The 23739-nt window shown below is 38.5% G+C and overlaps 1 protein-coding gene across 1 annotated transcript in view; it reads left to right on the plus strand.

The window, feature by feature from the left end:
* Positions 1 to 330: 330 nt before the first annotated feature.
* Positions 331 to 23739, plus strand: part of ttc9b (tetratricopeptide repeat domain 9B) — a 59229-nt gene continuing 35820 nt past the window's right edge. Inside the window, exon 1 of the mRNA NM_001044905.2 lies at positions 331 to 932. Within this exon, the coding sequence (NP_001038370.1) occupies positions 479 to 932 (454 nt within the window). The 5' untranslated portion in view covers positions 331 to 478. The remainder of the gene's footprint in view (positions 933 to 23739) is intronic.

Genomic DNA, 23739 nt, shown 5'->3' on the forward strand with positions numbered 1-23739 from the left:
TAATGATCTCATCTTGCACAACACTAAGCCGGATTTCCCAAACGGGATTCCACACAGTGTTGCAGCGGTGTGAATTTTAATCACAGTGACGTAAAGACGGGCAGCCTTCTTATTTATTTATTTATTTTTGGCTTCACGACGTGTGGAGATTTACCGCTCCCCTTTAATGCAATCGTGATCCACCAGTAGCAGCATCATCTCACGATTAATTCCTTCCCATAATGCCTCGCGCTCGTGCTCGCTGGCGCTGTCTGTGGTGCTGAAGCTGCTCTCGCCGGCGGCAATAGAAGAGTCCTCCCGCTCCAGCATCACCTCCGTGCAAAGGCGTAACACGCTGCTCGACGGCAAACACCCGCGGTCGCTTATTTGTTTGCATTCTTCGGCGAGTTATTACATCTGGAAGTCTTTGATGTTGTGATTGCATCCCTCCTGGAAGATCCTCCCCGCTCGCGTTTGTGTTTTTAAGCTCGCATCCTTTATGCACAGCACGCTGCTCCAGCCCTGCAAGAGAACACAGGCACCCGTGTCGGAGCAGCATGGCTTCCTGAGCGAGATGGAGGCGAAGCAGCACTCGATCAAGAGCCTGAAGAGCTATCCGGAGGCCGGGGGCCGGAGTCTGGCAGCGGCGGCGGGTGGGGACGGCGGTGGCGGCGTAGGGTATCGCGTCGGCGGCGCGGAGATGGACATGGAGGCGAAAATACAGAAGGCGATTGACTTCAAACTGGAGGGTCACCGATGCTACAAGGAGAAGAAATTCCGGGAAGCGATTGGGAAGTATCACAGGGCGCTTCTGCAGCTGAAAGGGATCCACGTCGTCGACGGGACCACGGGATCCGAGGTGAATCTCCTGAATCAAGCAGCGGCCAAGCTGACGGAGGAGCAGCGGCGAGCGGTGGAGAGCACCGAGATCGAGTGCTACGACAGCCTGACAGGTGAGAAAACAACCGCTCCTGCCATTGTTCTCCTCCGAGCCTGAGTGAGGCCACTTGGAGGCGATAAAGTGAAGGACCAGTAGGCTGAGAAAAGGCTTCAATAAATATAAAAGCTCATTACACGATAATAAGACGTTTGCTTTTTTCATTATTAAGACAACACTGAACACCATCAATCAGAGTGTTTGTGCTTGAGCAGCTTGGCCTTCATTGTTCCCGAGCAGCCAGTGTCATATTAATCCAAGTTCATTTAATGTCACGTTGCGATTATTTAAGAGCCACAAGGTTAAATGCACCAGGATGACTACCATCTTGATATGCAGCTTGCTTAAGCTTTCTTCACTTTTATTTGAATTTTAAAAGAGGTTATGTGAGGTAAAAGGATGCTAGCGTTTCTTTTAGATTCAGTTTGGATTTCAGAACCGTTCACTATGGTTTTAGTTTGTAGCAAACCCGGAAGATAATTCACGTGGTCCGTCGGAAATTCCCTTCAGTTGTTTCTTTTTTCCTCCTTCAGTTGTTTACAGCGGTGAACAACAATAAGGTGGGTTGTTGATACTTGAAGAGACGTTGGCTACGGCTTTGTAACTTACAACTTAAAGCTTAAATTATTCATAAGTGACTTTATCACCTACAGTATAAATTAAATTAACATGCTTATTTTTGTTTGGTTGATGGAAAAATTTGGTTAAATACAAAAGTTGTTTGAGGTTAGCAAACTTGTTAGCACCTGCGTTTTTAAACAAGTCAGCCTAATTGTATGCTGTAGGAAATTTCAGCATCTTCTGAATGCAAAAACAATGTATGATTTGTAATGATGACATATTATTGTCAAACGTCACATAAAACAACAAGAAAAACTGGTTCACTGTTGTCTTAAATAAATATGGAGAAATTTTTGCTTGTGATGACTCCAAAGGAACTACCAAAGATCAGCCAATCTTTATCACTTATGCAGTTTTATATATTCATTCATTTATTTTACTTCGGCTTAGTCCCTTATTTATTAGGGGTAACCACAACGGAGGGAACCGCCAAATTATCCAGCATATGTTTTACACAGTGGATGTCCTTCCAGCCGCAACCCATTACTGAGAAAGACTCATTCACACACACTCATACACTACAGACCATTTAGTTTATTCAATTCATGTGTACTGTGGGGGAAACCGGAGCACATGGGGAGAACATGCAACATGCAAACTCCACACAGAAATGGGAACTGGCCCAGCTCGGATTTGATCTAGCAACCTTCATGCTGTAAGGTGATGGTGCTAACCCCTGTGCCACCATGCCACACAAATTTATATATGGAAAAACTTTATGGACGAGATATCTGAGTACTTCAACAGTCTAGAACTGTTTTTAGTTTATTTACACTTTTGAATTTTAATATGGGGTCTTGATCTTCACTGACTATGTTATATGCTTAAAAACTTTATGAATTATATTGACATTTTACATTTAAATATTTTTTTCTGCATTGGTCAAACAGTACAAACAGCAAGTGTAATTTTTGTAATGATTTAGTTGTGTATAATTGAAACACGGCGACGCAGTAGGTAGTGCTGTCACCTCACAGCAAGAAGGTCGCTGGTTTGAACCTCGGCTGGATCAGTTGGCGTTTCTGTGCGGAGTTTGCATGTTCTCCCTGCGTACGCGTGGGTTTCCTCCGGGTGCGCCTGTTTCCCCCACAGTCCAAAGACATGGTGAATTGGGTAGGCTAAATTGTCCGTAGTGTATGAGTGTGTATAGGTGTTTCCCAGAGATGGGTTGTGGCTGGAAGGGTATCCGCTGCGTGAAACGTGCTGGATAAGTTGCTGGTTCATTCTGCTGTGGCAACCCCGGATTAATAAAGGGACTAAGACGAAAAGAAAATGAATGAATGAATAAATGCTACACAATATATATTTTTTCAAACTACTAAAAATGTGAAATTAGTTACATTTTCATCATTTAGCAATTTCAACAAAAACTGTTATATCTGAGATCAAGGTCCCATAATGAAATTGGGAAGTGTAAATAAACTGAAAACACGTATAAATCACTTAATACAGGAAACCGTTAATGTAATAATTACAAATGTAGTTAATTTTTACAGTGTACTGCTAACAATTTTTCTAACAACTCCATATAATGAGACCAGAGTCCTGTGAGTTTATATAATGTTTTGTATAAAAAATGAGTCCCTTCATAATTAAAGGGGTGGTCCACTGCGATATCATATGTTACATTTTAGTTGATGTGTAATGTAGCTGTGTGAACATAAACAACATTGCTGAATGTATTACAGTCAAAGTTCAATGCAAAGAAAGACATTGGCTTTTACAGAGTTAGCTTAGCAAAGCCTACAGCGAATGAAGTTTAGGGACTGCAAAAAAAAAAATCTGGGTTAATGATGTCATAAACACTTCAGGTTATGCACATACACCATGTGCAGCTCACATGTTTTTTACATGTTCAATCTTACAAAAGTTTTGGTCAGATTTATATAATTATTTATATAAATCACAATCAACAAAACAAATCTTTAAATTGAAAGATATTATTTGTCATTATTCCAGTCCAAAAATTAAAACAAAGAATATATGTATATAACTTTTTTATATTATATGTGAAATTCTTTATCCACAAATAAAAAAGTCTTAAATCTTCTCCCACGTTTGCTCACTTTTTAATTCAAATTGATTCCTTGCTTAAAGCTATCCGTTTATCTAACAAGCAAAAATTCTGCAGGTTAATAGAAACCTATGAAAACATCATGCTTCCAGTAAGTTTCTAGATGCTTTCTGTGTTTTATTTAATTTTGTACTTCTCCTTTCTTTATTTTGTTCTTTGTTATGTCTTTCTATTTCTTATTTGTTACTTGTTCTTATCACGTTGTACTTGTATGTACTTGTATTCCAGTCTTTTATTGATGACTTTCAGATTTATATTGTACATTTCTTCTTTTCTTAATAAAAGTTTATAAAAAAATTAAATAAAACACACCAAGTGTAGCGTAGGGGTGTGGCCAGAGGTGCTGTAATGTTAAACAGAGACGCTTCCTGGTAATGTGAAGCTGATCTGCGAATCACAGCACACTATAATAGCTGACAAATCAGAGCCTCTTAAGGGCCTTATTAGGAAATATGAGTGGTTTTCATGTTAGCTGAGTAGCTGTATATAATCAAAGTAGAATATATGAAAAAACGATGTGATTTTCTTTAAATGAAGCATGGGCACACATTGCTTTGCATCTTATAAACACAACCCAGCCTTAAAAATACACTCTGGACCACCTCTTTAAATAATAAACACAATCCCTTTAACTTACAAGCCTATGCATATTATTTCCTAAAGGTCATTTCATGTAAATGTAAGCCAGATTCATTGTCAATAAACAGCGGATGACATAAAAAAGATCACAGATGCTAACTGATCCTCATTGAGAGAATACTGGTTAATACTCATGCACATCTGCTTAATCTGGAAGAGTTTGATGCCTGTTGTTTATGGCCCTTGATGTCTCTGGTGGTCTCCCGTGGTGGTCGATTTGAGGTTAGGCTTGAATGTCACAAATGTGGCGAATACGTCAGGTCCTCTGGGGGAAGAAGCATTAAGGCGTGAAGAAGAGAATGGTACATTTCACTGGTGCGATCGTCTCTGAAAAATTTCCATTTGTGTGAATTCCCTCCCACAGTCACCTTCTTTTGTTTGCCCTCCTGCAGTTAGGATGAAAGTGAGCTGGAAACATGTAGACAGAACTTATATAAATGCTTATATAAATATTATTTTATAGATCTGTTGGATATTTAGGGCTTCTGAAGGTGGAGATACATGAAGGATGTAGACAGACGAGGTGTCTGAACAGTAAACTTGTGAAGTACATACTACATTTAGTTGGTTTGCTTACTTTGCAACTGAAAAAGAATTCCATATAATATGAATTACATTTGAAGTTATTGCATGTTGTCGCATATGCATATGTTCACAACCTCTGGAGAAGTTTTATGAATATTATAAATTCAGACAGTTGACTAACTGTTTCCCACCTTCCATATAATATGCAAGTAGAGATATTATAGTGTTTATTTTTTATGGCAAGATTTTGTCAGCTCTTGGTTCTATCTGTATATGAGTGTAAACATTGCTATACTAATATGAAAAGGTCATTTTCAATTTCTCAACTAGTGTTTGTTTTCTACTTGACATCAATATTTAAATTGAAAGGTTTTAGAAGTCTTCCACAATAGGCTTGTATGCATAACAATGTAAAAAACACTTAGATTTTCTCATAGCATAATTAAATTACTATAATTTCTTTAAGAGTCTCTAACAATTGATTTGATTATTTTTTCTAAATATATGAGGAGTTCTAAAATTAGCATTTTTCTCAGCTATGTGTATGTTCAGTTTTTACACTTTAAAGGGAATTTATTCAACGCCTTAAAGGTGAAATTATGAACCTACACACAGGAATCTGAGACAAATTCTTGAAGAAAATTTCATATAATGGGAACAAATGCACAAGTTCGTTAAGACTTTTAAAATAAACAATTGGAAGAACTAGTTGATAAACTCCAACCTTCATCATAAACACAGTTCTCAGTGATTATAACAGGCTCAACATTGCAGTTAATGAAAGTGTTTGAGGACAAAAGCAGATACTGTTCAGCCAGTAAAGACCAATGGAACCTTTTCACAATGGCGCATTTAATGGTCATCATAAGCTTAAATCCTTGAAAGTTTTTAATATTTTGATTTAGAAAAAAAACATATGAATATTTATATTTAGATTTTTTTTGTAATAGCCCAGTTGGGCCAAAAGAATTGAAAAAAAAAAAATCAAATGTAGTTATTTCTTAACCACATCTCTTAATGTGTCTAATTAGTATAGTTGTATACACTTATTTCCAACATGTTTCTTTTCTTATCACAAGTTTAGCATTGTTAAAAGTATATTTATTATTAAGAAAATTACAAATATATAATTTTTTTTCGCTTTTTGTTTAAATTAATATAACGCCTATTCAACCTAATGTGTTTCTGGTTTAAAACCTTACGTTTCATGCCTATTTATAAATGTTATGTCCGGTCACCCTTACTTCTGTAAATAGTGTTTGTGTAAAGGGAAGAACTTGTAAAGGAATATATTGCCGTCATTATCATAAGAAATTGAGTAATTGTTAGTTTTCTTTTCCTGATTAGGAAATTTAATTAAGATAATTTGCTGCCCAACAGGTGTTGTGAATTGTATCTCTAAAAACACTGAAATATTTATATATAAGAATATTTAGATTGATTGTTGGTGATTGAGGCCCCGTTTACACTAGTGTGTTTTAGTTTTAAAACGACGTTGTAGAATGAAAACGATCCGCGTCCACACTCGCGTTTTACCCAGCGTTTCTGAACTGCTCTCCGTCCACACCAAAACGCTGAAAACGCACATCACGTGACCACACTCACACTCTCGGGCAAGCGCTGCAGCCCATATACCCAGATGAGAGCTCTGCTAGTCGGACTTTTCATCAAGCATCTCCCGCTGGATCTAATCTCACTATATTTATTAAACGGGATATTTCATTTATCTTGTTGTCTTTATCTTACGACATATTCCCTGACTTTGGTCACTGGAATCTATTACTTGTTCTCAGGTAACGTGTTTTGGCTGAGCGCAAAGAAAAGTTAATGATTAATGTAAGCACGTACATTCTGTATATTGACTGATCGCTTGCCTTTATTTCCTATAATGTATAAACTTATTGTATGTTATACTTTTATAACGGCCATTATCGATTATTAAAACTGATATTCAGCAAAAGAGAGGGTATGTTTCGTATTTTCACTGAAATTGAAAGGAGGCAGTTGTTATCGGCTCCGTTTTGTTATAAATGTCCACACAGTGAAGATGGCGCTCATATATGCAGCACGACGCCTCAACATGTCTGCTGTCTAAGTTGCTAATATTAAAATGAAAATAGGCAGTTCCTTAAATCATGTTTACATTTTATTGTTGAGAAAGTGAAACAATGAAGCCAGGGTGATGTGAATGAAGTTATAAAGGACACTGTTCCCTTTGAAGATTTACCCGTGTCCTCGGTATAGTCTGCTTTTCCATATCAAACTGAGAAGAAGAGACTCCAGCCTTGATCAAACTTGCGAAGTCTGAACTTACACGGAGAGAATGTGTTAGGCTACTTAATATTGAGGAAAAGCCCCAATCAGAAAGGCGAATGTCTGCAGCCCCGCCTCCGTTTTCAGATGTCTCCGTTTTCCATCATCCACACTAAGACGGAGCAGCAGCGTTTTAGAATGAAAACGGCCTCTCCAGCGTTTTCGAAACGCTCCGTTTTCGGCGCTCGAGAACTCCGGCGTAGTGTGGACGGTTGGCGTAACCGTAGCAAAACTTATGCGTTTTCAAACTAAAACGCATTAGTGTAAACGGGGCCTGAATGGGAATCTTTTAAAATTAAGACGAGTTTAAAATGATTTAAGACCTACAACACAATGTTTATGTGAATTTAAGGCCTATATTTATTTTTGACTAGATTTTAAGACTTTTTTTAGACCCAACCGACAACCTGGCCTTTGCATCTTTATTATGAAAAGCATGTTATTGATCTAATATGTAAAAAAAAAATTGTGGAGTTGCAAAAAAATGTTAACAAACCCCAACCACTGTGTTCAAATGTTTAAAGGTTCACGAAACCCTCAAGTACTTTTTTGAGACTTTAGCAGATTTGTGTGTGTTGGGCATCATTTAAGACAACGTTAGCACCTTTAGCTTTAATTGTGGGAAAAACTGAATAATTTTGAGCTTTTGTCAGCTAAGTTTAGCTTCTAGGTTTAAAATGATGTTTGGGGCGGGATCATAATCGGTGACATAGCGCAAAACTGCAAGTGCAAAGATGACGCGTTGGTTTCTCATTATCATTCATAGCCGAGTTTTCTTATTCTTTGAGAAGAGCCTGCTTCTTCATTATTCATGAGAGCACTTGCTTTCCGAAGGCAAGACAGACATGCCAGTGCCAAGCTGTGAGATCTTACCTTGATGACTGGGTGAAACCGCATCCACAGACCCACGGCACACAGTATTTAGCTGTTCATGAAGGGTCGTATGTGTTTATTTTGATGATCCACAGGGTTTGTTGCATGTTTTCCCCGCAATGCTGTCAGGGACGATACTGCAAAGCTGTTTGTGTGAAGCAAGCATTTTTGTCTGGAGGGCCAACACAATCTCACGGCAATTCGTAACTTTTTCATTTAGTAGCTAATTCGTACAATCTAATTCGTACATTTTAGCACAATTTACTCATCCCCCAATGACAGTTGGGTTTAGGGGTGGGGTTAGGTGCCACGCCTCCTTTTTTAAATCATACAATTTCGTACAACTGAACTCGTAGGAACTAGCCACTAAACTGACAAAACGTAAAATACTTATGTTTTCTCATGAGAACAGGCTGGGAGAGCAGTACGAGAATGTTGTCCTTTATCAGGAGTTCATTAACATTTAGACACATCATCGTGCTGCTGTGTTTGCTTAAATCCTCTATATTACCAGCAGGGCTAATGGTTAAAATAGACAGGACAAGAGACCTGCACTGTTTCTGCATTCAGACCCGGGGATTGAGGGAGAAGTCCTCATTTAGAGTTTATATAAACACGATTATCTTTACAATTGTATAAATTGTGGTAATGTGTATGAAATTACGGATAACAATGGTAACAGGGCAATAAATGACTGTGTATTTCTTTGTATTTTAACTTTGTAAACTATAAAATCATGCGTCTCCTCACGGTTTGTTTCTCATTTTGTGAGCCAACTGACAACAGTTGTTCGCTCCCCTCCTTCTCCCCTGCTCTGCTGGCCACACCTACTCCTGGCCTTTGCTTGCAGAGCTCCACGCCCATCATTATGCATCTTTTGAAAAAAGTTCTGAGGTAGACCTGAACTGAAAGTGAGGGGTGTCATGACCCTTTAAGTTTAATTTTAAACCCAGTGATTGCCTGTTTAATTAAAACAAACCAGCATTTTTAACGTGTATATACTGTAGAATATTTAGTTACTCAAGAGAAACTAGAATTGCTGCCTATTCCTCTCAGCATTCTTTGTTTCAAAATGTTTACAGCTATTATAAGAATCACTAATAGCAAATCGTCAGCTTAGATTTATAAGGTTCTATCTATCTGCGTTCTGAATGATTTTGAAATATTGAGCATTAAACAGTATATGTGTAACAATTGTTTTCAAAATATAAAGTCTTAAAATATAAACAACTTATAAAAAACACCCTATCAAGTAAATAAATAGTTATTTAATAAGAATATGTCAATAACTCAATGTTGACAAAAATGTCAGATCGAACCTTCTAATTCTAAGGTGACGAAATGGCAGTGATGTACACAATGCTTGATGGACAAATAAGCAACCCTACATTTAGATTATTTTCATCATTTATTAATTGGTCAATGTCAATGAGCCATTTCACCAAACAATACCCAAGCAAACATTTTCACAACTTGATTTTCATGTTGACATAAATGCAAAAGCCTCTCGCTTTTTTGTTTCCCTCAGTCACGTGACGAGTCGCCCATTGCTTGTATGCTGTCGCTGGCCTCAGCTTTTGTCCTAGGCTGGTGTGGGTTGCCAAGTAAAGGGTGATGGAGAGGGAGAGAGCCAACAGAATAGCCTACTGTGTGATCTGCAAATCTGAATGATGCTGTTGTGTGTGTGCGTGTTTGTTGTGAAAGACCAGGCCCTCCATCTGTATTGTTCAACTTCAGCCAGCCACAGCAACTTCTGCAGCCCTCTTTTACAAAGCTTGCTGACTCGACTCTAGCAAACACAACCAGTCTTGGCTCAGCAAGGTGTCATAAGTCAGTCTTGACAGGACCAAGAGACCATACAATATGCTATGTCTGAAACTAAACTGGAAAGAGGAAGATGTCAAAAGCTGAAACGGCTGAGCAAAGAGATGAGAGAGAGAAAGGAAGCTAGCTCGCAAGAAATCTTGGCGAAGAGCAGTGTTTAAATGATTAAAAACAAAAATTAAGAAGAACACGTGCCAAGTACGTTTGCCTAAATCTGTCTGAACAGCAAGAAGATGAATGGATTATTAGCTATCTTTATTCAAACCTCCATGTCTAAGCCGTGTTTCCCAAGAGGACAGAAGTGCATTTCTAAGTGGGTTATGCCTGCATTTGAACAAAACTTTTCTGGCCTACATAGAAATCTGGTATATGACAATATGCACATTACATGCAAGTCTATATTTTGGATTTCATTTATATGAAATATATGTCTTATTTTTGCACTATACAATTCAACATGTTGCAAAAATGGCCATTATCATAAATGTTTTTTTGCAGCCACTAGAATTACAAATATAATTGAATCAATAGTATTTTCAACTATGCACATATTTTTATGTACAATAGTTGGGAAAAATGTACTTAACAGCCATTTTTGCAATACTTGGATATATATTATATATGTGAAATATAAATATGAACTTGTATAAGATATACACTCACCGAGTACACCTTAGTACCTTGTTGGACCCTCTTTTGCCCTTAGAACTGCCTTAATCCTGGGCTGGAGTGGGACTCATTTTCAGCCCTGCAGTTTCAAGCCAGACCAGCCCACCTCAGTTCACGACTGATTCCAATTCAGTTTCTAATGATACTATCATGTCTTTTTCAAGAAAACAACTGCTTTAGAAATTCAAATGTTCAACAGCCCTAACAGTATTATATGTCTTAACAATAAAAAATGAAATAAATAAATAATAGTAATTTTTTCAGGTGAGATTAGAACACGTGTCGGTAGTGTTGTAATGCAATGTGCTTACCACTGGTCCACAGTGGCGCTATTACTATGGGAATAAAAAAATAAGTATTGACCTGTGACCTAATCTTTTTCTCCCCTTTTTAGATATCTGATCAAGCTATGTCAGATTTATTAATTTAGTGAATCATCTGATTTTCATTAAGCAGGTGTATTATTCATTAATATTAATTATTCGAATTCTTATATTCACTAAGGTGCTGCTGTTTGGGGTCGAATCATGATAGTTACATCATCATTAACGTTAACGTTAGTTAACCTGCAGGCTGCATTTTGCTCACGGGGCTGTGAGAAAATAAATAAAAAGAGCAGCGCTGCGGTAAAATAATGAATAGAAAGAGTGAAGCTATGGTCAAATAAATAGATGAAAAAAGTGTGACTGCTGAGAGTGCAGGCAGCTAGGGACACCGGCCCTCGTGGCCAAAAAACAGACCGGCTCACTGGGAATTCTCCCGGTCCTCCCAATTAGCCAATCCGGGCCTGCCTTAATCCTTCATGGCATAGATTAAACAAGATACTGGAGATATTACACAGAGAATTTGGTCCATATTTACATGATAGCATCACTAAGTTGCTACAGATTTGTCTGCTGCACATGCATGATGTGAATCTTCCGCTCCACCACATCTTAATCCAATAGAGCATCTTTGGGATCTGATGACTGTGGAGACCAATTCATTGTCAAGTTCAAGAAACCAGTCTAAGATGATTCACGCTGACATGGTGTGTTATCCTGCTGGAAGCAGCCATCAGAAGATGGGTACACTGTGGTCAAGGGGATGGACATGGTCAGCAACAATGCTCAGGTCGGCGGTGGTATTGACACAATGCTCAGTTGGTACTAATGGGCCCTAAGTGTGCCAAGAAAATATCCTCCACATCATAACACCACCACCACCAGCCTGAATTGTTAATACAAGGCAGGATGGATCCATACTTTCATGTTGTTGACATCAAATTCTGACCCTACCATCTGAATGTTGCAGAAGAAATCGAGACTCATCAGACCAGGCAACGTTATTCCAATTTTCTTTTGTCCAATTTTGGTGAGCCTGTGCAAATTGTAGCCTCAGTTTCTTGATTTTAGCTGTGGCACCCAGTGTAGTCTTCTGCTGCTGTAGCCAATCTGCCTCAAGATTGGACATGTTGTGCATTCAGAGATGCTCTTCTGCATAGCTCAGTTGTATTAAGTGGGTATTTGAGCTACTGTAACCTTTCTATCAGCTCAAATTAGTCTGGCCATTCTCCTCTGACCTCTGGTATCAACAAGGCATTTGCACCCACAGAACTGCCACTCACTGGATATTTTCTCTTTTTCAGACCATTCTCTGTAAACCCTAAAGATGGTTGTGGATAAAAATCCCAGTAGATCAGCAGTTTCTAAAACACCAGGCCATCTGGCACCAACACCCATACCATGTTCAGTCACTTATATCTTCCTCATTCTGATGCTCGGTTTGAACTGCAGTAGATCGTCTTGACCATGTCTACATGCTTAAATGCATTGAGTTGCTGCCATGTGATTGGCTGATTAGAAATTTGTTTTAACGAGCAGTTGGACAGGTGTACCTAATAAAGTTGCCAGGGAGTGTATGTAATGTGCATTTATCAGATTTCTATACTCTGTTTCTTGCTTTTGGATAGCTTTTATATTCTCTATACCATGTCATTTCACAGAAGCTTAAAAATATCAATAATGTATACAGTAAAAAAATTTACATCCTCTTTTTATAGCATCACAGCCAAGCAGTATTCAGAGGAGAATGTGTGTGGTAGGAATAGTGCACGTTTGGTTAATGTGTAGTGATTTATATTGTGTTCTGTCAAACCAGCATTCATTTTGAAGCAGCGCCAGATATAAGTGCTGAAACTGAGCTTGTGAAGTCACTGCGGCATAAAATCAACACTGTAATTTTAGAACATTTCAGCCTGTATTATCAGAGATGGCTGAGTTAATAATGATACCAGTGCAAAGAGAATGGATCTCCTTTGAGCTTTTGATGAGCTTTTATTTTATTGTAACTCACAGTCACAGCTGTTAGACTTTTACAAAGCTTAAGTTGACGTGTTTATTTCAGTTTAATAAATTTTCTTCTTTGAATGATGTAAGTTTACCTGGAAAGCAGCAAAAATCAGTTGTAAGAAAAAGCATTATGCTCAACGAGTTTGCTTTTAAATCATAAAAAAGTTATGTTGTAAAATATTATAACCATTTCAAATAACTCTTTTCCATATATGTATATGTAAATCATTGGACCTACTGCACCCATCCCAGTCTGAGCTGGGATCGATCCGGTAACTCTTTGCACGGGAGTCTGTTGCTCTAACAAGTAGGCTAAAGACCATGGCCTCTAGCGTCTGTTACTAGAGCTCATTTTGAGGTCAGAAAAGTGAGGTTTACTTGCATAGCACTTTGCTAGCTAGCTACCGTTACACTCACCCCCTTAAACCTAACTTCCAACCCATACGAGCCCCCACATGTAACCCACCATCCCCTACTGCACCCAACCTGGTCTAAGCTGGGATCCAACTGGCAAATCTTTGCATGGGAGTAGGTTGCTCCAACAAGGAGGCTAAAGACCATGTCCTCTAGTGTCTGTAGGTAGAGCACCTTTTGAGGTTAGAGGAGTGAAGTTTATCTGAATAACACTTTGCTAACTAGCCTCCGTTACACTCACCCCCTTAAACCTAACTCTCATCTCGGACGAGCCCCCACATATAACCCACCAGTCCTACTGCATCCAACCTGATTTGAGCTGAGATCCAACCGTCAACTCTTCGCATGGGAGTCCGTTGCGCTAACAAGGAAGCTAGAGAATATGGCCGCTAAGGTCTGTCGCTAGAACCCCTTTTGAGGTGAGAGGAGTGAGGTTTACCTGCATAGCACTTCGCTTGCTGGCCTTCCTTACACTTAACCCCTAAACTTCACTCCCATCCCGGACGAGTCCCCTACGTGTAACCAACCAGTCCTACTGCATCCAACTCGATCTGAGCTGGGATCCAATTGGTGACTCTTCGCGTGGGAGTCGGTTGCTCTAACAATAAGGCTTAACACCATGGCCTTTAGCGTCTGTCGCTTAAGCACCTTTTGAGGTCATTAGGAATGAGGTTTACCTGTATAGCACTTTGCTAGCTTGGCTCTGTTACACTCACCCCCCTAAATCTCACTCCCATCCCGGACGAACCCCCACATGTAACCCACCGGTCCTACTGCACCCAACCCAGTCTCAGCTGGGATCCAACCAGCGACTCTTTGCATGAGAGTTGGTTGCTCTAACACAGGGGTTTTCAAAGTGTGAGGCGCGCCTCCCCTGGGGGGCGCCAGAGCATGTCAGGGAAGGCGCGGGAAAAAATATTATATAATAAAAATATAATTATTAAGTTTAATTATTATATGTATTTTTTATTATATTTAAACGTTTTAATTAAACAAAGCAAATAAAAAATAATACGTCTAAAATAAGAAAACCTTTTTTACCCAGAAGGCCATAGCTGTGAGTTTGATTCTGTTTGGCAAGCCCGCCAATACAGGTATATGCCTGCTAATACAATGGATCGGTTTCTGAGACCCCCCGATTCAAAGCCTTCAAGTTCAGGGCTTAAACCCAAAAGACGACGATATGATGATCAGTATTTGAGTTTAGGATTCATGTGGACAGGACCAGCTGATGAACCATGACCTTTATGTGTGGTTTGTCAAGATCTTTTGGCTAATGACAGCATGAGACACGCTAAACTTTGACTGTTTTGACTGGGATGGACAGTTCTTGGATCTGTTCTATTCATATTGAACAATCATCCTAGTTTTAAAAACGTTATATTAAAATACTTGTTATTACTCTGTAAATAATTGCACTTTCATGCAAATGATGATAAAAGTGAGTTAACAGTCTGTCTGTGTCTTTATATATATATACTGTATGTATGTATATATATATATATGTGTGTGTGTGTGTGTGCGTGCGTGCGTGCGTGCGTGCGTGTTTGGGAGGAGGGGGGCATCAATGGATAAGTTGTGTCAAAAGGGAGACCCACTGTCTTAGACTTTGAAAAATCCTGCTCTAACAAGAAGGCTAAAGACCATAGCCTCTAGTGTCTGTCGCTAGAACACCTTTTGAGGTCAGAGGAGTGAGGTTTACATGCGTAGCACTTTGCTAACTGGCCTCTGTTACATATATTTTAATAATTTTAATATGTAGTTTATTCCTTTAATATTAAAAATATGTAAATTAAGCAGCCATTGAAATCATTGTAATATTCTGATTTCATGCTCAAAAAACATTCAAAATGCAAAATCCTTTATTGATGTGTTCATTTATTTAAAAAAAGCTTTTAAATCCTACATTTATAAACCATGCAAATATGATAAAATAAATAATAATATATCTTTAATGTAAAAAAGTACACTTATAAAGTATAAGTTCTAGAGTATTTTTTTTTCATTCTCTCGTAACAACAGACATCAGCAGTCAGTCTTTACTTCTTAACTCTGATCTTCAATCAAGAGTCCATTTTAAACTGAAATCAAGGCCTTCTCTCTGCACTTCTATCTCTCTCTCTCTCTCTCTCTCTTTTTCTCTGCCTGGCTGACTCTGGAGAGACCAGATAGGGGTTGCATTACATTCATCAACTCAAAGCAACGGTCTTATCGCTGTCTCAAGAGCCACAAGCTTAAAAGGGAAAGAAATATTAAACAGGCTCTTTTGATCTGCCAGATCTTTCTGTCTGGAAGTCTTTCTGATGTGCATTAGGGATGAATGCAAGGTGAAGAGTACATGAAATGGGATGGGGTGAGGTGTCTGTGTTAATTATGGCGGTGGTTGGTCGGCAGAGGCAGCTGGTGCCAGGTCCGCAGATGGCATGTCATCGCCATAGGGTTTCTCTGGGCACAGGCTTTACTTACTGTACAGTACACTGTATTGTGTTATAGCGCTCTGCCATTGGCCTGGGGGGATGGAGCAGAAAATGAGAAAGATCATAAAGTACTGGAAGAGAGGAGCTTTGGCAAGTGTGTGTATATGTGTGTGTTTGTGGAAAACACAGAGAATGAATGCCTGTTTACCTGTTCTGGTTCTGTGGAAGTTGAACGTGCTGTTCAAGTCCCTGTGCATACTATTGCTGCTGTTTTGGGTCATTTTTCATCACCAGAAGTTGCAGCAGAGGACTGGCTAACAAGGTACCTGGAAGAACTGCTGTCACTGCAGTAAATGAAGTTGGTTTAAAGAAAGAAGGAAAAGAGACATTTTAGTCAACCAGAGTTAATTGGTTGATATTAAAATTGAGTTCTTCTGGCTTGCATCAAAGGGTCAGTTTAACCAAAAATGACCATTCTGTTGTTAATTACTCAATGCGATGTCATGCAAAACTCTCGAGATCTTGGTTCTCCTGTAGAACAAAAAATGTGATCTTTTAGATGAAATCCTGGAGCTCTCTAATCCTCCATAGAAAGCAATGGTTGAATGAAGATATTCCACGTGACTTCAGTGGTTCAACTGTAATCATACAAAATCTTTCCATATACCTATTTTTTTGTGGATTGTAGATATAGGCATTAAAATCGGTTGATAGAAACGCCAAGATGCGTGTTAAAAAACATTTGAGCATAACTGAGTAGGATAAACTTTTTATTTGATTAGAAAAAAGCGTATAAACTTTGATAGAACCAATTTTACCGAACGAATGTGCATTAAAAAAAAAGGTCATGAGATCCTGTGATGATAAAAAATGTGTGTGAATGGACATACCAGCCAGCTGAATGCATTGTAAAACATCTGAAAAGTTGATTTGGTCATTCTAAAACTCCATAACCAATTCCGTATTAGTGTTGATATTTATTATTGCGTTCATTGTGTGTCAGCATTGTCTTCTGAGGCGCAAGTCATTTATTAAATAAAGAAAAGATTCACGCAGCTTCTCCTACTGCAGCAAATTTCGTTTTTACTTTTGATATTTGGCGCAAGATAATCAGGAAATGACGATTTCGTTCTCTTTGACTCATTTAATGGAAACGCTCCATTATGCGCACATCTTTTATGTGATATCTCACTTTTGCGCATAAATTTAATTCATGTTTGGATGGAAACATAGCTACTGTTTCACTACATCAGATTTTTATTTTTACGTGATGAAACATCCCATGCAAATTAATAAAAATGTATAAATATATTGGAGTTGTTGCATTTTTTTTTTTTTTTTTGCGAAATTAACGTTATTCCATTAGGCATATTTTCAGTTTGTAATTTCAGTTTGCTCAATTAAAGAAAAGGAAACAGTTAAGAGTAGAACAGTAATTCAAGGCTGAGTCTAATAATCAACTATTGGAATAATTAGTTGATCATCACCAGCTTCCATCATAAACACCACTTTCTCAGTGATTATAACAGGCTCGACAACATGTGAAAGTGTTTGAGGACAGAAGCAAGTGTTATTCATGTTAAACTATAAATATACTAAGCTCCAAGCACACTTCTATGCAGCAAAAAAAAAAAAAAAACTGTACAAATATGTCTTTTCTTCTGCATCAGGTCAGGGTGCGTGTTTACAAAGGCCAGTACAACATGTTTTTCCATTAGAGTGAGCAGTGCAACACTCAAGCATCATAATGCACATAGTAAACCCACACCTTGACCTAACACGGAACACATAGGCAAACAATTTTTTTTCTTTTTTGGTGCTGAACACTCAAGTCATGTCTGAATGCCAGAAAAGTTAGTGACATCACTATCATAAAGGTGACGAGGAAAGCTCTTACGTACTACTGCGGTCTAATATTCTGCAGTGCAGGAGTGTTGGTGTTGAAACCAATTGTAAGCCTGTGTGGAAATATAAATTTATATCATCTAATTTCAAATTAACAATAATCTACGTATAACTAAAAAGTTATATTCTCTGGTTTTTAATTATATAATTTCATTAACATTCCAGCTAGGAGGGACATTACCTTTTGTCTTTCTGATTACAGGCTAAGCCAAAGTAATGCAAATTGTCAGTTTCACAGCATGGGGTGTCTATTGTTTTCTCTTTTCGATCAAATGGTCAGGCGGTTTCTGTCTCCAGAACATGATGAGATTAGACCTGAGAAGCAGTTTACCCTGCCGACCACAACCCTTAATTTGCATGCTCTGTTTAGCCATATCCCCTCCTCCTAAGAACACAATATAGCCATGAAATCTTTGTCTCAATTCAGACTAATTCAGACTTGTGTGAGACTTGTGAGAGACTTGTGAAAGAACTTGCAGACTGCGGACCTCTAGTAGGCTCTTGCAGACACATCTTAAAGACGCTGTATGACTGCAGATTAACCAACACGTCTCAATAAAGGAATTCTGCTTGTTTCGAGTCTCCTGGACTGGGTTCTTCTCTTCTTTTTACTCATTCATTTATTTTTTTACAACACCTGTCATAAAAACAGAAAACTCCCTTACAGTCCTCCCAGCAATGTGTTCTGATGCTGAGTCATGTGCTGATGGGTGTTTGTGAGAAAAGAGAAGCAACACACACCTGTGCGTCAACACGGCGCTAGTCTTCCCTCAAGATAATCCCTCTAAGGGCCACTTAAGATTTTTTTCTTGACCTGAAACACTTCTGTGTAAAGGCTTCGTAAACAGTTCAGTGGATTAATGCAGACACCACCATATTGCACTGCAAAAACTGATTTTCTTGCTTGTTTTTATTTCAAAAGTCTCAAAATTCTTAAATCAAGAAACATTTTCTACACAAGCAAAACATATTGTCTTTTTGTAAGAAACAATATGGCAAAATTATGTGAGTTTTTCCATAAGAAAGGAAAATAAGCTGCTAATGGGGCAAGGAAAAAGGGAAAAAAAATGACAGTGTGCTCAGCCTGCTGGTTTGTCCATTCACACACTTTTTTTATCATCACATAATCACTTATAACAAAATCACATGACATTTTTTTAATGTGCATACTGGAATTTGTTTGGTAAAAGTGTTTCCATTGTAGTTTATGCACAACTTTTCTTATCAATAAAAGTTTATCCTACCCTGTTATGTGCATACGTTTTTTAAAATTGATGCTCATCTTGACGTTTCCATCAACTAATTTTTAATTTGCATATCTAAAGTGCACATAAAAATAGGTGGATGGAAACATAGCTAGTGGCTGCTAGTTTCCAACACTTTTTAAAATGTTTTCCTTTACGTTCAACAGGAAAAGAAGCTCATAAAGCTTTGGAATCACCTAAGTATGAGTAAATAGTGAATAAAGTTTTATTTTTGGGTGATCTGCCCCTTTAAAGCCCACTACTCACTCTCAATGGAAGATTCTCTCTGTAATCTTGTATATTTTAATCCAGGGTTCTTTCTCACCAATACCGTTAGTGCCTTGGGGAAGGTTTACACTTAGAAACCCTACATGTGAGATTGCACATGTTTGTATGAATGTGTTTATATAAAGTACTGTTGGTTTGAGCTCCAGATGGTTGAAGTGATGCTGACAGCAGCAAACAGCTCCAGATGCAGCCTTTGTGCATAGGGCTTAACTATGAAACCCTGAAAATGTCTGATGTTGAATCCTTACTGCATGAAAAAAACAGAATCTTTAGAAATGCAAAAAGTATGCTGAATGAATTGTGGTAAATTAATGGCTGAATCAAAAAAAATCATAATATTATAAGAAAAAAAGATGAGTAATTTATGTTATTCAGGCTCTGAATTTCTTTCCTTGTATTTTACTAGCTGCTTTATTCATAGTTATATTAAATTAAATTGAATTGAAGCTTTACAAATTAAATCATTAATGTGGTCCAAGACTATAGATACAAAAGCTTTTAAGTGAATAAACTTAAACTTAGACTTAAACTTAAACTTAGACTTGATTTTCATTCTGTTTGTCCCACAAAAAATGATCACATACCTTCAGGAGACTTAAAGGATGATTCACAAGTACCACTCTTGTGATATTGAGCCTGTAATTTGGGCTCTTTCTGCTGCTTGAAGTCATCTTTTATTAAAAATTCATTTCAAACACAAGCCAAACTTACGAATTTGTGTGATATAACGTATAATTTGTGAAAGAAGTGAAAAAAAAGCAGAAAAGTCCACCTTTAAACCGAATCTTCAGTAGGCCATAAGCAGACTGTACAAAACGTAAAAATATTTGTAAATTAGCATTTTAGTATTTTTCATTTATATTTTCAGTTTATTTATGCATTTGAATTGTATTATGGGACCCTAATCTTCCTTCCAACAACTTTTAACCTTTAAAAATGACTTGGGCCGGGTCGTGGGGGCAGCAGTCTTATGAGAGAACTTCAGACTTCCATCTCCCCAGACACTTCCTCCAGCTCCTCCGGGGGGATCCAGATTCAGAGGCGTTCCCAAGCCAACCTAGATACATAGTCTCTCCAGCATGTCCTAGGTCTTCCCCAAGGCCTCCTCCCGGTGGGACATACCTAGAACACACCGTAGGCGTCCAGGAGGCATCCAAACAGATGCCTGAGCCACCTCAGGTGACTTCTCTTGACGTGGAGGAGCAGTGGCTCTACTCTGAGCTCCTCCTGGGTGACAGACCTCCTCACCCTATCCATAAGATTGTGCCCTGCCACCCTGCGAAGGAAACTCATTTTAGTCACGTGTATCCAAAATCTTGTCCTACCCAAAGCTCATGACCCTAGGTGAGAGTAGAAACGTAGATTGACTGGTAAATCGAGAGCGCTACCTTTCGGCTCAGCTCCTTCTTTACCACGACAGGCCGGTACATCGACCGCATTACTGCTGCCGCTGCACCAATCCGCCTGTCAATCTCACGTCCCATCCTTTTCTTACTCGTGAACAAAACCCCAAGATACTTGAGCTCCTCCACCTTGGGTAAGGACTTTCCTCCAACCTGGACATGTTATTATTATTTGATTAGATGTTACAGTGTATATTATTACATTATTTGTTGTATTCTATTTCTTGTTTCAAACGACTAAAATGTCAACAAAAGTCACTTTGTTAAACTGTAGAGTCAACAGAGCAGAGATCAACATCCCATGATGCAATTCACAATTGTAAATAAATGGAAAACACTTGTGCATCACAAAGTACTGAAACTCTTAATGACAGATGTTTTTTTTATTTTACTGGGATTATAAGAATTCATAATAATTCATCACCAGTTCCCCCTTTTATAAAGTGAAGTTTAATTTTAAACTAATTTCGAGAGGAGCACGTGCTCATGATTGACCCAGTTGGTCCACATTAGCTAATCATGATTCTCGAATCAAAGGATCCCAAGTCACTATATACAGTATATCCTCATTTCCTTTCTACAACTGATTCGTCTGGAAGAAACCCCCTCCTCCCCTTCTTCCTCCTTTATCCAGAATGGGCGGCACGGTGGCCCAGTGACTAGCACTGTTGCCTCACAGCAAGAATACCTATGGCGTTGGGTCCTCGCTGAGCCATCGGGTATTTCTATGCAGAGTTTGCATGTTCTCCCTGTGTCTGCGTGGGTTTCGCCCGGCTCACCCGGTTTCCTCCCACCATCCAAATGTGCTCTACATTATAGATAAAATGAGCCTAAACCTTTTTATAATGTCTTACTCTCAAGTAGTTCGCCTCAGTAGCGGGGGAGTTTGAGATCGACCTGAGCTCAATCTCCCCTCGCCCTGCAAAAGGGGGGAGCCCTTGAGCTCAGGGCTCTCTCCCGGGACAGCTTGCCAAACAAGCTATGCATAAATCATGAGCTAAGTGTGAACTCTTGAAATATTTATAAATTTCCATAAGAGTGTATTTGAAAAACAGAACTCAGAACTAATGATATTCTTTGGTGTAGGGATAAACAATACATCGTTTGAGCATCAATATCACAATGTGTGTATCCACAATATTCACATCGCAGGATTTGATTAGTTATTAAAGATTTAAGTGCTCTATTTTGATGATCCATGCGCAAAGTGCAAATCGCAGGGCACAAAAGCATTAAGGGCTTGTCAGAATTCACTTTTGCTATTTTAAGGACGAAAAAACGCTTTGCGCCGTAGCGTATGGTCTCACAGGGTTGAGCTTATTCTCTTCATGAGTTATAGGTGTGTTTTGAGAATAAACCAATCAGAGTCTCATCTCCCATTCTCTTTAAGAGTCAGTTGAATTGCGCCATGGTACAATTGCTATTTACATGGTTTTACATGGAAAAACTGAACGATTGCATCACTTTCCTACATTGATGGATCAGTGATCGCACAGGCATTCCTGACATAACGCTTATGTTTGTGTGTATGGAAATGTACTATTCACCCTCCCTGTTAAATTTGATCTAATCATGTCCTGAAACACACCTCCTCTCCTGCTTTCACTGCTCATACTGACGGAGGAAGCGATTAGTTTGTGAATGAATCTCTGTTATGAACGATTCCTTTACTAGCTGACAATAATATAAGTTTCTGGCAGCGCAGCATCTCGTTGTCATATTTCTTTAGCATTGTTTGCTGATTTTATTCAACAAAACTAGCATAAGCCGAGTATTTAGTGCAAGTTGGTGCTACTTTGCCTTATGGTGAGTGCAGTAAGTGACTGTATTATCGTCAATAACATTACCTGTTTAGCACAAAAGTTCATAACATACAAAAACTTAAAAAAACTTAAATGTTTTGCCTTTGTGCTTTGTTTTCTTTGTTTGCTCGTTATTAAACTGATAGACAGCGCCTTCACGTTGTAACACTGTCTTGACTAGTGCGGTTGAATGACATTTGTTCTGGGAGCACTGTACAAATGTGGCAGCGCTTTGACAGGATCCCTATGCCATATCTAGTGTATATATCCATGGCTTCTGCTGCATGCAATGGACCCAACGCAACTCAAAATACACATAATTATTTTAATCAATTCTTGACGTCTCTCCATTCAAAGTAAATGAGAAGCATTAATGTTGACACCCGTGTGAATGGTGATGGTACAGTTTCACCAAAATAATTTTAGGATCATTGATATCTGGCCAGTTTGATGTTCCTGAGAACTTCTCTATTTACATATATCACTGACAAAACATTGGCTATTATTTATTTCTTCTGCTTGAGTGTATCTAACAGTGAGTACGTTTACATGGACACCAGTGATCTGATTTTAATACAATTACGACAATACTCTGATTAAGAGTGTACCATGTAAACAGTGATTTTTGATTTATTTAATCCGATTAAGGTCTTAATCAAACTACAGAGAAATGGAATTAAGACATGTGGATTATGACGATTTTAGTCGCATTATTGAGTGCAGCGCAGACACTGGCAATTTTCTGGAAAGGTCTGTATGTATGAACAGGCCCTTTTTCAAAATACCGGTAAATTCGTTCCAGCTATTTTCCGGAAAGAGAAGTTGTAAGATTACCGGAAGGCTGCACTGTGTGAACGCTGAAGGAAGATTGCCGGAAAAAGCGCGTTCACATCTAGATCGCGCTGACGTGAGACGTCTACTTTATGAAGATAATAGCCTTTAAATATTTTTCCAGACACATTTAGCTGCTAGATGTTAGTCAGATAGCGTTAATATGTTCCTTCGTAATGCCAACTGTGTAAATAAATATCGATAAGATGCTTATGATAAGCCGTTAATTTTTTACCTTCAAGCTTTGCTTCCTTCAGTTGTGTGACGCGTCGTGCTTGTATGTGAAGCAGCCAGTGAGCGCCAACTCACACACACATATCGTGTACATCTTGACATGTGATAGGGCTTCTCTATATGTTTTCATCAAAGTTGTTCACAATACAACATCCACAGAGTTTGCAATGTAGTCAGATGTTTACAAATGGTACGGTATTTTGGAATGGATGTGTGAATGGTCTATTTCGGAAAAATTCCGTAACGTCCTCGCCTGTGTGAACAGCGCTTATTTGAATTTACCGGTAAAGTCATTTGGGAAATTTTCTGGATATTTACCGGTATCACCAACGCAATCTCACGGCAATTCGTAACTTTTTGATTTAGTGGCTAATTTGTATGAATTTGTAGGATCTAATTTGTACAATTTAGTATGAT

The sequence above is a fragment of the Danio rerio genome, chromosome 18 (assembly GCF_049306965.1).
Source record: "Danio rerio strain Tuebingen ecotype United States chromosome 18, GRCz12tu, whole genome shotgun sequence".
Taxonomy (NCBI): Eukaryota; Metazoa; Chordata; class Actinopteri; order Cypriniformes; family Danionidae; genus Danio; species Danio rerio.